We start from the raw sequence: 14482 nt of genomic DNA on the forward strand, positions 1-14482 counted from the left end.
TTAAAAAGTTGAATTTGACAGATGGAAAAAGAATCTCAAAAGCTCACTGAGGACAATTATTGCTTCAGAATTAGATTGGAGCAAATGGAAGCTAATGACTTTATGAGAAATCAAGATGCTGTTAAACAGATCCAAACAAAAGGAAAACTAATAGAAATTATATTAGATACAGAAAATCTTTTGAGAAAATATAAAACTAATTCCTATTAAAAATACTGGAAAGCACAGAAATAAATTTTCCTTAAAATAATAAGTAGTATCTATCTAAAGCCATCAGCAAGCATTATCTGTGATGAGGATAAGCTAGAAGCCTTTCCAGCAAAGTCAAAGGTGAAAAAGGATTCCCATTATCATCACTATTATTCAATACTACACTAGAAATGCTAGGCATACAGAGAAGAAAAAATTGAGGGAATTAGAACAGTCAGTGAAGAAATAAAACTACTGATCTTTGTAAGTGACATGATAGTATGCTTGGAGAATCAAACAGAATCAACTAAAAAATTAGTTCAAATAATTAACTTTATCAGAGTCACAGGATATAAAATAAACCCACATAAATCATCAACATTTCTACATATTACCAACAAAATCCAGCAGCAAGAGATAGAGAAATTTAAAATAATGGTAGACAATTTAAAATATTTGGGAATCTACCTGTCAAGACAAACTGAGGAACTATATGAACACAATTACAAAGCACTTTTCACAGAAATAAAGTCAAACCTAAAAAACCGGGAAAAATATTATTTGCTTATAGGTAGGCTGAACCAATATAATAAAAATGACATACCTAAATTAATTACTCAGTGCCCTACTAATCAAACTACCAAAAATTATTTTAAAGAGCTAGAAAAAATAATAACAAAATTCATCTGGAAGAAAAAAAGATGAAGAGCGTAAAGGGAATGGGGGAAAAAAGTGAAGCAAGGTGGCCTAGCAATACTAGATCTCAAACTGTATTACAAAGCAATAATCATCAAAACAATTTGATACTGGCTAAGAAACAGAATGGTGGATCATTGGTATAGACTAGGTATACAAGACACAGTAGTAAATGATCCTAGTAATCCAGTGTTTGATAAACACAAAGATTTTGGGGGGAACGACTATTTGAGAAAAACTGCTTGGAAAACTGGAAAAGTTTGGCAAAAACTAGGTATAGACTAATATTTTATATTGTATATTAAAGTAAGGTCAAAATGGGTACAAGATTTAGACATAAAGGGTGATACTACAAATTAGGGGAATGTGGAATAGTTTACCTGTCAGATATATGGATAAAGGAAGAATTTATGACCAAATAAGAGTTAGAGAACATTAAAAAATGTAAAATGGATAATTTTGATTAAAGTAATAAAGTTTTTACAGAAACAAAACCAATGCAATGAAGATTAGAAGGAAATCAGAAAGCTGGGGGAAAATTTTTATAGTCAGTCTCTCTGATAAAGGCCCCATTTCTCAAATATATAGAGAACAGAGTCAAATTTGCTTTTTTTTTTTTTTGGAGGGGGGAAGGTAGGGCAATTGGGGTTAAGTGACTTACCCACGGTCAGACAGCTAGTTTTGTATTGCCTGAGGCCAGATTTGAACTCAGGTCCTTCTGACTCCAGGGCCAGGGCTCTATTTACTGCACCACCTAGTTACCCCCGAGTCAAATTTATAAGAATAGAAGTCATTCCCCAACTGATAAATGGTCAAAATGTATGAACAGGTACTTTTCAGATGAAGTAATTGAAATTATCTATAGTCATAAGAAAAAAAACCCTCTAAATCCTAGAGAATGATGTTTTAATGATGCTTTTTATTGTTACCAATATACTCCTAGAGTAATGTTAATCAAAACAACTTTGATGTACCACCTCACACTTGTTGTATTGGCTAGTATGACAGAAAAGGAAAATGATAAATGTTGGAGATTTGGGAAAGATATTAATACATCGTAGATGGAGTTGTGAACTAAATTAACCATTCTAGAGAATAATTTGGAACTATGCCCAAACTGCTATAAAACTGTGCATACTCTTTGACTTAGCAATACCACTACTAGGTCTGTATCCCAAAGAGATTTTTAAAAGGGGGAAGGGGAGAGGACCTCTGTGTACAAAAATATTTATAGCAGCTCTTTTTGTTGTGGCAAAGAACATTAGGGAATATCCCATCAGCTAAGGAACAGCTTAACAAGTTGTGGTAGATGATTGTGACAGAATACTTTCATACTATAAGAAATGATGGGATACATTCAGAAAAACCTGGAAAGACTAAAAGGAACTGATACAAAATGTAGTGAGCAGAACCAGAACATTGTACACACTAACACCAATACTGTACCATGATCAACTGTGAATGACTTAGTAATTTTCAGCAATACAATGATCCAAGACAATTCAAAAGGACTCATGATGAAAAATGCTATCTACCTCCAGAGAAAGAACTCATGGAATCTAAATGCAGATCAAAGCATACTATTTTTCACTTTATTATTTTCTTGGAGTTAGTGTGAGTGTGCATATTCTTTTACAAGACTAATATGGAAATGTTTTTCATGATTGCACATGTATGTATAATCAGTATCAAATTTTTTGCCATCTCAGGGACAGGGGAGGTTGGCAGATGGAGAGAATTTAGAACTAAATATAATTTTTAAATGTGTTAAAAATCGTTTTTGAAAGTAAATGGAAAAAAATATTTTTAAAAGGATCTATATGCAGAAACAAGAATGCACACACATACACACACATACTTCTTGTGTGGTCACTGACCATAATAAAGGAAAACAACAGTAAAAGACCCCAGAAATCAGACTAATATAATGACCAATCGACTCCAGAAGACTCCTGATAAAACTTAGTGGCATTCTCATGGTAGAAAAGTAGTAAGACTATGGGTGTGGAATGTGCCAATGATATGTTGGTTTGTTTTACTCTGTTACTAGGTAGGGCTCCATGGGTAGCAGCATATTGGTAACAATAAAACATCAAAAATTATATATAACCTTCTAGACCCATAATCTAGTCATAGTTCCCATTCATCAAATCTCAGTGATGCCTTTGAGGTTATTTGCCTTGTTGAAATGGAATCTTTATTTACCCTATTTATTATTTGTATATAGACAACACAGTTGGTTCTCAGTTAATTTTTTTTTTGGGGGGGTGGGGGGGAAGGAGGAAAGCAAGGCAATTGGGGTTAAGTGACTTGCCCAAAGTCACACAGCTAACAAGTGTGTCAAGTGTTTAAGGCCACATTTGAACTCAGGTCCTCCTGGCTCCAGGGTCGGTGCTCTATTCACTGCGTCACCTAACTGCCCTTTGGTTATTTTCTTCTGTAAATTACTAGTCCTCTTTTCTTTTGTTTGTCTAATATTAAACCTAATATTCTTTGTAGTACCAGCCTTGGCAGACCCATGTGGGAATTTCCTTTTCCCTTTTTAGTTTAAAACTGTCTGGATTGGATTTAAAATCAATCAATCAAACAAAAATCCCCATGGGCAAACATCCTTTTACTGACGTTTACTAGATATGCTTTATCCCTAGCTAAGAGCTAATCTTGCCTATATTTTAAAATGTTATCCAGAACTTTAAATCCCATTTTCTGACTTTCACTTATGGATTTCCTACCTTCAATACTCAACAGTGAAGAAAATATCACATGCCTCTAGAGTATTCTGTATTTTCCCAGGACTCCAAAATATTTAGCATTAATTTCTAGGTTCCATGTGGTCATATCATTTGTACCTACATGAATGATTATCAATGTACAATTGTTGCTAGGTTTGTCAATTCTCTGTTAGTTTCTAAATACATGACCTGGTGAGATAGCACACATCTATTAGCTAACAAACTGCTGCCTTGCTGTGAGCTGGAAGTCACCAAATATTAGTAGTGTAGAATCCGAGTTGGGAGGGACCTTAGAAATTAAACTCATATCCAAAAATAATTCTACTATATCATACCTAACAAGTGAGCATTCAGTCTCTGCTCAAAGATCTTCAAGGCAAGCAAGTCTACACCCTCACAAGGTACCTATTCCACTTTTGGATAACCCTTATTAAGAATTTTTTTTTCTGACATCAAGTCTAAATTGGCCTTTCCAATTTTTACCCATTGTTCCTAGTTCTACTCTCTAAGGCCAAACAGAATAAATCTAATTCAAAGAAGCCCTTCAAACATTCAGTAACATCTATCATATCTTCCCCTAGGTCTTCAATTTTCCTAGGATAAACTTCCCTGTTCCTTCAACTGAGTATTAAATTTACTCAGCTCTGGATATTCTTCAGCTTGTCCTACTTCCAACTTATGTGGGAAAAGGATCAGAAGAAGAGAGAATTTAAGTTCTCTCTATTCTTAAGAATAGAGTAGGTGACTTGGAGTGACTGATAAAGTAGGTCAGGGGGTTGAATTTAGGGGGCAGAAATTTGGGAAAACTTGGAGAACAATTTCCAGATTGAGTTACTTGTTCAGATTCTAGTTCTGAGCTGAAACTGCAGTATCAAGGACAATTAAAGAAGATATTAAAGAATTATGGAGGGGCGGCCAAGTAGCACAGCGAGTAAGAGCACCGGCCCCAGTGTTGGGATGACCTGGGGATTGAATCTGGGCTCAGACACTTAGCACCCACCCAGAAACACCTGGCTGTGTAACCTTGAGCAAGTTACTTAACCCCAATTGCTTAGGGGCGGCCAGGTGGCTCACTAAGAGCACTGGCCCCAGTGTTGGGATGACCTGGGGATCAAATCCAGGCTCAGATACTTAGCACCACACCCAGAAATAACTGGCCGTGTAACCTTGAGCAAGTTACTTAACCCCAATTACTTTAAAAAAAAAAAAAGAATTATGGATAATTTCAAAGAGGATTAAGAAGCTGAAGAGGCAGACTTTAGAAAGATGTTATTTTGACAAAGGTAAGTAAGAAAAGCTAAGTGGAACTATTAGAAAGTAAAGAAAATTGATGAGTGGATTGGAGGGTGAAGCAAATTGATTAAACAAAGGTTGGTACAAGGGTAAAAGGGAAGTGAATGTGGCTATGTTGTAGAGACTAAGAAAGTTAGTGGAAGTTATTAATTCACTGTAATTTTTTTAACTAGGTTCTTATGTATAAAAGGTGATGCAAAAACAAAAAGATAATCATTTCTTTAAAAAATAGAGCAAATTTTTGGCCACAGGAAGGAAATAATGTTGGAGGGTAAATTTAACCAAGTTGTCATGCTGATCATACCTTTCTTTCAGCTCATTTGAGTTTATTCTTTTCCTAAATTCAAAAGGATTTGAGCTGACTTCCACACTAGTTCTGTCCCAGAACCTTTTGACTGAGGCAACCAGAATACAGGATAGGGAGCACTTCGTTCCTATCTAGGACAAAGCCTTCTTGTGCTGATTTCCTTTGACATGGGCTTTGATTTTCAAGTTTCTGCCACATGTGCCACAGCTCCAAAACAGTAAATTTAATTCACTCTACCTTCCTACCCCCAATTCTTTAATCTCTATACAGGTCATCTCCCTTGTACTTATCTAGTTCCCCTTTCCAGAATTAGGGATACGCACAGCAATTCAGGTTATGAAGAATAATCAACAAATATCATAATAAAACAGGCCTTTCAAAAGTGAAAACAAACAAAAAAACCCAGAAAAATTGACCTAGGATTCAGATGCCATCACATTGTTTCCAGGACCTCAGACATTTATTAGTGTGGGGATGGTGGTAGTGATGGTATGTATTAGTACTGTTTTCAAAAATATCTCTCCTATGTACTTGATATGGTCACTCTCATAGCTTTTAACAACCTAGGGGAGAAATATTACTTAAATTCCCTGGCTTCTTCAGATTTGGGGGTGGGAAGGAAAAGAATCTAAGAACTGTTTTTGGTTGCTTAGACCAACTATAACGATTCTTTGGAAAGTAAATTGAACTGTTAACTTCCTATTTATTTGTAGGGCTTCTTTTAATATGTATTTCCTGAGAGCAGGAGCTTTTGATGTTATCATCATCAATGAATCAACAAATATTTATTAAATGATAAATGTCCATTGCCTGGACAATGTGCTGTATAAAGTCACAAGTATATAAAGTTCAGCCTAAAAAAACTTATAATCTTTTGTGGATCTCCTTCCTTGATTGTAAAAATATTCAACAAAATAACAAGTTCAACCCCACAAGCATTTATTAAGCACCTATGTCTCAGGCACTATTAGATGGTAGGGATAGAGACCAAAAACTAAACAGTCCCTGCTCCCAAGGAGCTCATATTCTACTGAGGATTCTAAGGTTTCCCTACATTTATTAGTTTCTGGGGCCTACTCCCCTGTATGGAGTCTCTGATGCCTAAGGAGAGAGGAACTACACTTGAAGGTTTTCACACACTCATTACATCTATATGGTTTCTCTCCAGTGTGAGTTTTCTGATGCTGAATAAGAGCTGATGAATGAATGAAGGCTTTGCCACATTCATTACATTCATAGGGTTTCTTTCCACTATGAATTCTCTGATGTTTAGCAAAGTTTGAACTTCTGCTGAACGTTTTCCCACATTCATTGCATTCATAGGGTTTCTCTCCAGTATGAATTCTCTGATGTTGAACAAGGTGTGTACTCTGACTAAAGGTTTTCCCACATTCACTACATTCATAGGGCTTCTCTCCAGTATGAACCCTCTGATGTTTAGTAAGGGATGAGCAGTGACTGAATGCTTTCCCACATTCATTACATGTATAGGGTTTCTCTCCAGTATGAGTTCTCTGATGCTTAATAAGAGCTGAGGAGTGAATGAAGGCTTTGTCACATTCATTACATTGATAGGGCTTCTCTCCGGTATGAATCATCTTATGCTGAATAAGGTGTGAAGTTCGACTGAAGGCTTTCCCACATTCATTACATTCATAAGGTCTCTCTCCAATATGTGTTTTCTGATGTTCAGAAAAAGCTGAGCTCTCAGTAAAGGTTTTCCCACATGCATTGCACGTATAGAGTCTTGCCCTAGTATGAGTTTTCAAATGTTTTTTGAGGTTAGCTTTGTGGCTGAAAGCCTTCCCACAATTATTGCATGTATATGGTTTCTCTCCAGTATGAATTCTTTGATGTCGAATAAGTACTGAATGGTAACTAAAGGATTCTCCACATTCATTACACTTACAAGGTTTTTTCTCCTTGTAGATTTTCTGGGTTTTCATTAGATTTGAGTTTTGTTTAAAGGTCTTTCTTTCAAAGTTAACCAATTTCTCTCCTGTAGAAACTTTTTCTTGATTAACAATAACTGACCTTTGATTAAAACTTTTCCAGTATGTATTATATTCAAAGTCTCTCTCCTTCGTAAGGTCTTTCCTATGGGCAACTGTCACTTGCCTCAAATGTCTCTCATTTTCCTGTTGTCTCTCTAACCAGTCCTCACATTCTTCCAAATTGGAGGCATCATCCTCTGTAACTCTTCCTACTATCACCCTTTGTGATGATTCCTCTTCAGAGATTTCCTGTACTGAAGTTGACTCTCTGCTCTCAGACCTAGTATCCCAGTCTGAAAGAAAGTGGAAATACAAAGGTCATAAAAAAGAAACTAGTAAAATGAGATAATAAAGCTAAAAACAAAACCTATGAGTAGGCTTTAACAATTTAAAAACAGTCCTGCAACCTACTAGGGAGATGGGAATAAGAGGGGAGAAAAGGAATAGAAGAGATGGGAAGGGTGTTGTATTCACTAAACATGATCAGATTGTGTACAGGAAGGTAAGTAGGGTAAGAATTAAGATAACCCTGTGAATTCAGCTAAAGAGAAAGGTTGTAGATGGAGATGGTGGGAAAGCACAGATTGAATGAAGTAGGATAGGCCCACTGCAAGGGGCAAACTAGGTGGCACAGGCAGCCAGGCCTGGAATCAGGAAGACTCATCCTCTGGTGTTCAAATCTGGACTCAGATACTTACTAGCTGTGTAACCCTGGACATGTCCCTTAATCCTGTTTGCCTCACCTGTAAAATGCCTCATAAAGTTTTCTCATTTGTAAAATGAGAAGGAAATAGCAAACAACTCCAGTAGCTTTGTCAAGAAAACACTAAATGGGATCACAAAGAGTAGGATGTTACTGAGCCCACTGTCACTAAGTAGCTAGCATTTCATAAGTGGGTCACTGTTAATAACCTCTTAGTTGCCAGAGACACCGTGTTTCCCCGATAATAAGACACTGTCTTATTTTTTTGGACAGAAAAACACCAGAGGGCTTATTTTCAGGGGAGGGCTTATTTTAATGAACATTGACAGCAATTTTAATAAACAGGTAAATGTGAACAAAAAAATGTACCTTTATTCAATAAGCATATCACTGGGGAAGAACAGGATGATGCGCTCACTGCTGCAGCTCTGATTGGATGCAGCTCGGAGCGTGGCGTGCATTTCACCCGGGGGGGGGGGACGGTGCATACAGAGGGTACTGTAATGTAGCGTGTAGCGCAGGGGATCACCTTCACTACAGTAGCAATCTCAATAGGGCTTATTTTCGGGGGAGGGCTTATTTTAGAGGAATCTTACACAGTAAGGGGAAGGCTTATTTTCGGGATAGGTCTTATTATTGGGGAAACACGGTAGCCCAGGACACTGAATCTAAGAGCACTGGGAATAGCAATATTTTCAGCCCAGTACCTTCAGTCATCATTAAACACCTACTATGTGTCAGGCACTGTTAAATACTGTATAAATATTATCTCATTTAATCCTGGAAAGCAATGTCTATGGAGATATAGCCTGGTAAATGCTCCTGCAGCAAAGAAAGCTCTTGCCACTAAAGTCCTCAGCACTTCCAAATGGTTCAACATCATACACTTATAAAATGTTGTAAGTGGAAATGACTGTGGAGGCATTAACATCTACTTTCTTACTGCACCCTAAGGACCACGGGACCTTTCTATCTGACTTGCTGCTAAAACTTCCCATACGTGTTGTTTCACCCATTAGAAGACAAGCTCTGAGATCAAGGGCTGTCTACTTTTTTATTTGTATATCCCACACTAAGAACCTGGTAAGTACTTAATAAATGCAAAGATCCCCCCAAAACACAAAGAAAAATCCTTGTCCTCAAAGGAAGTACCTTCTAAAGAGGAATAGCTGAACAAATTATGTTAATACAAGAGAATATTACTGCATCATAAATGACAAAAAAGGATAGTTTCAGAGAAACCTGGAAAGACCTCTATGAATTGATGCAGAGATAAGTGAAAAGAATCAGAAGAATAAATCTAACAAAAACATTATTATAAAAAAAGTTAGCTCTCAGAAAGACTAAAGAACTCTGATCAGTGCAATGGTTAACCATAATGCTAGAGGATATGAAGCATACTGTCCATCTCCTGACAAAGAGGTTATGGACTAATGGTGTAGAATGTGACATTTGTTTTGTTTGACTATGTTTATCACAAGATTCTTTACTCCAGTGGGAGAGGTAGGAGGAAGTTATTAATAGGGTGGTGGTCCCACAGAAACATATAAAAGAAGGTCACTGAGGTATTTTTAATAGAAGAGAATACAATTAATATACAAGAAGGACAGCTTTGAAAATTACATGTTGAATTTGTTATATACTTTAAAAAGCAAGCTATATGTAATAGATGTGTAAGTTTTTGATATAATCCTTTTTCTGTTCTACTCATTTAAATTAATTTTTTTTTTGTTTTTGCTTTTTGGAGAGGGGAAGGTAGGTCACATGGTCACATTGCCCATGGTCACACGGCTAGTTTTGTGTAAAGTGTCTGAGGCCACATTTGAACTCAGCTCCTCCTGACTCCAGGGCCGGTGCTCTATTCACTGTACCACCTAGACGCCCCTAAAAAATTTTTTTAAAGAGGAACAGAAGGCACAAAAAAGGATAGTTGAATAGCTTTATATAATAAGATATGTTCATGTGAGGAAATCTAAAACTGAGGGGAAGTGAGTAGAGAATACCTCGATAAAAATCAATGTTGAAAGAAACAGAAACAATACTGTCACTGGGCCAACTAGACATAGAGAATAGAGGAGGCGAGTTTAGGAAAGAGAACACATTCTGGGAAGGGAGGCATGAGGTAGTGGGAAACTGAAGGGGAACTTATCCCAAACATCTGCTGGAATTCTTAATTCTCTGCTGAAAAAAGACCAACTACTAAATTATTTGATTACTTTCATGATAATTTCATTCTTCTTTGAAAAGAGAAAAATACAAAGGGAACAACTATTCTCAACTCACTTTTGGTCAATGTAATGGGGATGTAAATTTTAAAGATCTTCCCTGACCCTAGGCTAAAGTGCACCTGGAGCCTGGGGTGGGAGGCTTGTTTTTCAGTAGATACTTCTTGATTGGCCAGTGAGTCAATAAGGTTGTTACATTCTCTGAGCCAGGAGAAGGCTATATAAGCCCTGATGTGTAGCTTTGTTTTGGGACTCACTTTGAGAAGTGTTCTGTGATTTGATCTGGATTCTGGGAAGCCATTGTCCAGAGCCCCCCCGGCTTTGAAAAACCCAGATGTTGATTTGGTATGGATGTAATGGTTGGACAGTTTGGAAAGCTGTCTACTTGATCTGTTTCTGTCTTAATAATTCTGTCTGTATACTTTGAAGTTCGGGGTGCTTTTTCCCCTGAACTAGGTAAACGATATATATTTGACTGATTAAAGTAAGCTTGTTAACCCATTTTGAGTTGCTTTCCTTTAACAAAGCAGATCTAAGAATCTGTGTTGGCAGACACCCTGGGGATGCTGGGGTGCTTGCTGATACAGTCAACAAGAAAAACTGCTGAAAAAGAAATGATGGAACATTTTGGGAACTCATAAGAGTCTGTGATTAAGGACATGAAAGTATGGCACAGTTGATTACTTTAGATTATGAGAAAATGGATTTCAAAGGATTCATAAAAAGGATATGGCGGGATTCCATGGTCAAAAAATCTATAAAGGATTTAAGTCTATGAAGAATGTGAAGCTTTCAACAATCAGATTCTGAAAACAAAGAAGTAGTTTGCCTAATGAAGCTAATAAGAAACTCCTTAGGTTTTTATAAGAAAGAAGTACAGAAGACAGAAGTTTAGGAAGGAAATAGAGAATTAATACAAAAGCTAGGTTATGATCCAGCAAAAAATATTAAGAATGCTAAAACTCTGAATAAACTGAATCTAATGAGAATTCTTTTTTTTTTAACAGGTCCTGTAATTTCATATGGATGAGAAGCTCCTGGTAATCTTCAAAAGCAGATCAGTATCTTCTCCGCAACTTAAGTCTTCTTTTTGAAAAAAAAAAAATCTTTTCCAGAAGATAAAAAAATCAAACAATACTTTTGATATGTATGAAACTATAATTAGGTTTTCATTTCTAGCAAATCTTCCCATAAGAGAGCAATTGCCCAGTTGTGGACTTGGGAAGAGAAATTTGAAGAGCACAGAAAATCCAAGTTCTAATAATTATGAGTTTTCTAGAACTGTTAAAAAAATTTATTTCTAAAAGATAAGATTCTCTGAGAATTTTTTTCATTTTATTCTTACACAATAGTTTTTCACATTTAAAACTGTGTTCCTTGAAATTTTAAGTCCAAGAAGTTAAAAAAACAAACCAAGAATAAGGAATTCTATTGGATTTTATGCTTTTGTTTATTGAAATACTAATATTCAACACTTGGGTGTAATTTTTTTTCACATTTAATAGCTAAACAAATACAAAAATATTTTAAAGTTAAACTACAATGCATCACTGTAGATATTTACATAATGTTTCTGACATCAAAGACTGAAATTCACTTTTCCAATTTTTCCTTTCAGTCTATTATTATTTTGGATGCTCATGATCCTGCTCTATAATTAGTCACAGAATATCCTCAGTTCAATCACTGTATACATTCTAAAACTAAATAGAATAAGGAAACACAAAACCCACACTTTTCAGAAAAATGCTAAAGAATAGGGCCTATCTGTTCATATTCTGTCATTACCACATCATTCTTCATTTCTATTTCTGTAAATAAAGGTTTTCAAGCTTTCCAACATTCAATCTCTATGATTAAATTTTGCCACTGGTTTATTTCTTTGAAATATGAAGATGGTAGGAATAGCCAGTGTTGAATTTGGTATACTGCTCAGCTTAGAAGCATCTAGTACCCAAAAATGAAGTATTGATGTGGTGAAATATGTATTGCTGTGTGATCTTTTATATTTCTTAGACTCCATTTTTTAACCTAGATTCAACTTATATAACTTTGACTAGTGCTGCAGTTTTAATTTGCTGTGAAAAGTTACTAGTTGAATTCTTAAACCACAGTGCTTTTTGGCTTTCCCTGTGTATCCAATACAAAACCATCTCCTACTCTGCTTCTTGGTGTAAGGCTGTTTATAACCCATGTTCTTAATATGTACTAGAAGATAGGCCTTCCCATCATGCAGTTGGGTGGTAAGGGTGGCAGGGGAGGGCAACATCCTTGAAGAATTCTAGAAAAACTCCACTCAAAGCCCTAGACAGTAAAACAATAACTGCCAGTTCCTTGACTGGACAGTGGTCTCCCAACCTCAGCTAATGCCCAGAGATCAGCTTTTCTATTCAACAGGTATTACTTAGGTCCCTAAATGGGACCTGTTCTTCTGCCCCCTGGATTATTTTTCCTCTCTCCCCATCCCTATAGTTTCAGTGCTTGTGCTATTGAGCTTCTGGACCTTGTTCACATTCACCACAGGCCTCTGGTAGTGCTGTCAATGCACAGGTAACAGAATTTCCTGTAATGACTCTTTGAATTGTCCTTTCCAGTCAAAATCCAACCAAACCACTAGTATCTCTCTTTAGTTCATGAGCCACTGACTAAAGTTGAGACTAAGTTTTCTGGCAGACATACCTTCATGGATAGGATGGGACAGATAGCCTCACCTGCTACCCTCTGTCTTCTCCAGAGAAAGAAAAGGGCAGGTCACTGCACCTCTAGCTTCAGTGGTAGGAAAAGTCCTCTTCCTCTTGGGTCCATAAGTCAATGACCAGGGCTTGAACTAGGATTCTTGTCAGCTGCATCTTCACAGGCAAGACTTCCTGCCTTCATCAAAGAGAGCAAGGACTGAGGACCTATACCTTGTGCCTCAGTAGCAGAGAATTCCCCTCCTATCTTGTCCCATGAGCCACTGACCAGGAAAAAGACCAAGACTCTAGAATCCAAAGCCTGTGCCCAGTAGAAGGGAACTTCTCCCCTACTGTGATCAAGGCAAGGCTTATACCCCTATTGATACTATTGGAAATGCTTATAGTAAAGAATTAACATGGTATCAGACTGGCACAAAAGTGACACCACAATGTATAAAGGAAGATTAATATACAATCATTGCTGTTTAAGCCTGAAACTTCTCTCAGGTCTTATGAAAGTTATAATTTATAATGTGAAATTTTCCAATCATGTAATATTTCTCACCTCACAATCCATTTTTGAAGGTTTTATTACGCTTTCAGTACTATTAGAGTACTCTGTTGGTGATGTACTGTGTGTATAGCTTCTAGATTATACTATTCTCCCTTTATCAGTAATATCTGCTCCAGACCCAATTAGAAAAAATGGCCCTCTTTAATATTGCATCCAGGGTCTTCTACTTCAGCATCACAACTGCCAGTAGTGGAGCACGAAACTCTTCTGTCTTTTACCTTCCCTATAGTCAGATATAACCTTAAATCACCATCATTCACTTCACAGTTGTACTGTATTGTCTACCAAGGCTTGCGTGCTTCATTACTTACAGCATTGGGATGGAGAAGTAGTTTAGTTTCAGTTTGTCCCTGCAGTTCAGACAATGAGCTTCCACTTTTCTCAACTGATCTGCAGGACATAGAAACTACATCAGAGGCAAACAGCAGAGAAGCCACATTGCAGCACTGAGGCACACCAAGGTGCTACCCACAATTTATAGTCTTAGGGAGCTATGTGGGGCACTGAGAGGTTGTGATTTGCTCAAGTTCACACAGCCAGTATGTGTCAGAGGCAGGACTTTAGCCCAGGTTTTCCAGACTTCAAATGCCAACTTTTCATCCACTATGAATATATATATAATGCCTCTCAGAAATATAAAGTATAACATAAAAGGTTTTTTTAAAGTTGTATTTGGGTAAAAAAGGAAAGGTAAAAGACTGTTGCTCAGTATGACTAGAATAGTAAAAGAAAACAAAGAAAGAACTATTTTGCTTGTTTTCTCTGACAAGGAAAATGATTCTTAGATTAGAAAGGAAAGAACAAAAATGGCAAATAAAATGTTGCAAACCATTTTAAATAATATAGAGAAAAAGGTAGTCAAATGTAGTCTTATACCTTGGTTAATAAAATCAACTTCACAAGTACAGGATAAGGGGAGGTATAGCTAGACAAGAGCTCCTGTGAAAAAGATCAGGGGCCTTATTTTACAGCCATCCTCATGACAGCAAATACAATAAAAATCAACAATGTGACAAGGCCAATAAATAAGACCACTTCTGGAATGCTGTATTCAGTTTGTGAAACCACACTTTAGGAAAGACAAGTTTTAAAGA

The 14482-nt window shown here is 36.7% G+C and overlaps 2 protein-coding genes across 6 annotated transcripts in view; one reads left to right on the plus strand and one right to left on the minus strand.

The window, feature by feature from the left end:
• Positions 1-11852, plus strand: part of PIK3R5 (phosphoinositide-3-kinase regulatory subunit 5) — a 150341-nt gene extending 138489 nt beyond the window's left edge. The window contains exon 19 of the mRNA XM_069073089.1: positions 11147-11852. Within this exon, the coding sequence (XP_068929190.1) occupies positions 11147-11183 (37 nt within the window). The 3' untranslated portion in view covers positions 11184-11852. The remainder of the gene's footprint in view (positions 1-11146) is intronic.
• LOC138149895 (zinc finger protein 286A-like) overlaps positions 1488-14482 on the minus strand; it is a 130467-nt gene continuing 117472 nt past the window's right edge. For 4 of the 5 annotated variants that reach the window (XM_069073090.1, XM_069073095.1, XM_069073094.1 and 1 more), the window contains exon 6: positions 1488-7504. In XM_069073090.1, the coding sequence (XP_068929191.1) occupies positions 6291-7504 (1214 nt within the window). In that variant the 3' untranslated portion in view covers positions 1488-6290. The remainder of the gene's footprint in view (positions 7505-14482) is intronic. The other variant, XM_069073096.1, reaches the window with a different exon arrangement.

The sequence above is a fragment of the Petaurus breviceps genome, unplaced genomic scaffold (assembly GCF_028583685.1).
Source record: "Petaurus breviceps papuanus isolate PSGF00001 unplaced genomic scaffold, PetGlider_PUasm1.0 90865, whole genome shotgun sequence".
NCBI lineage: Eukaryota > Metazoa > Chordata > Mammalia > Diprotodontia > Petauridae > Petaurus > Petaurus breviceps.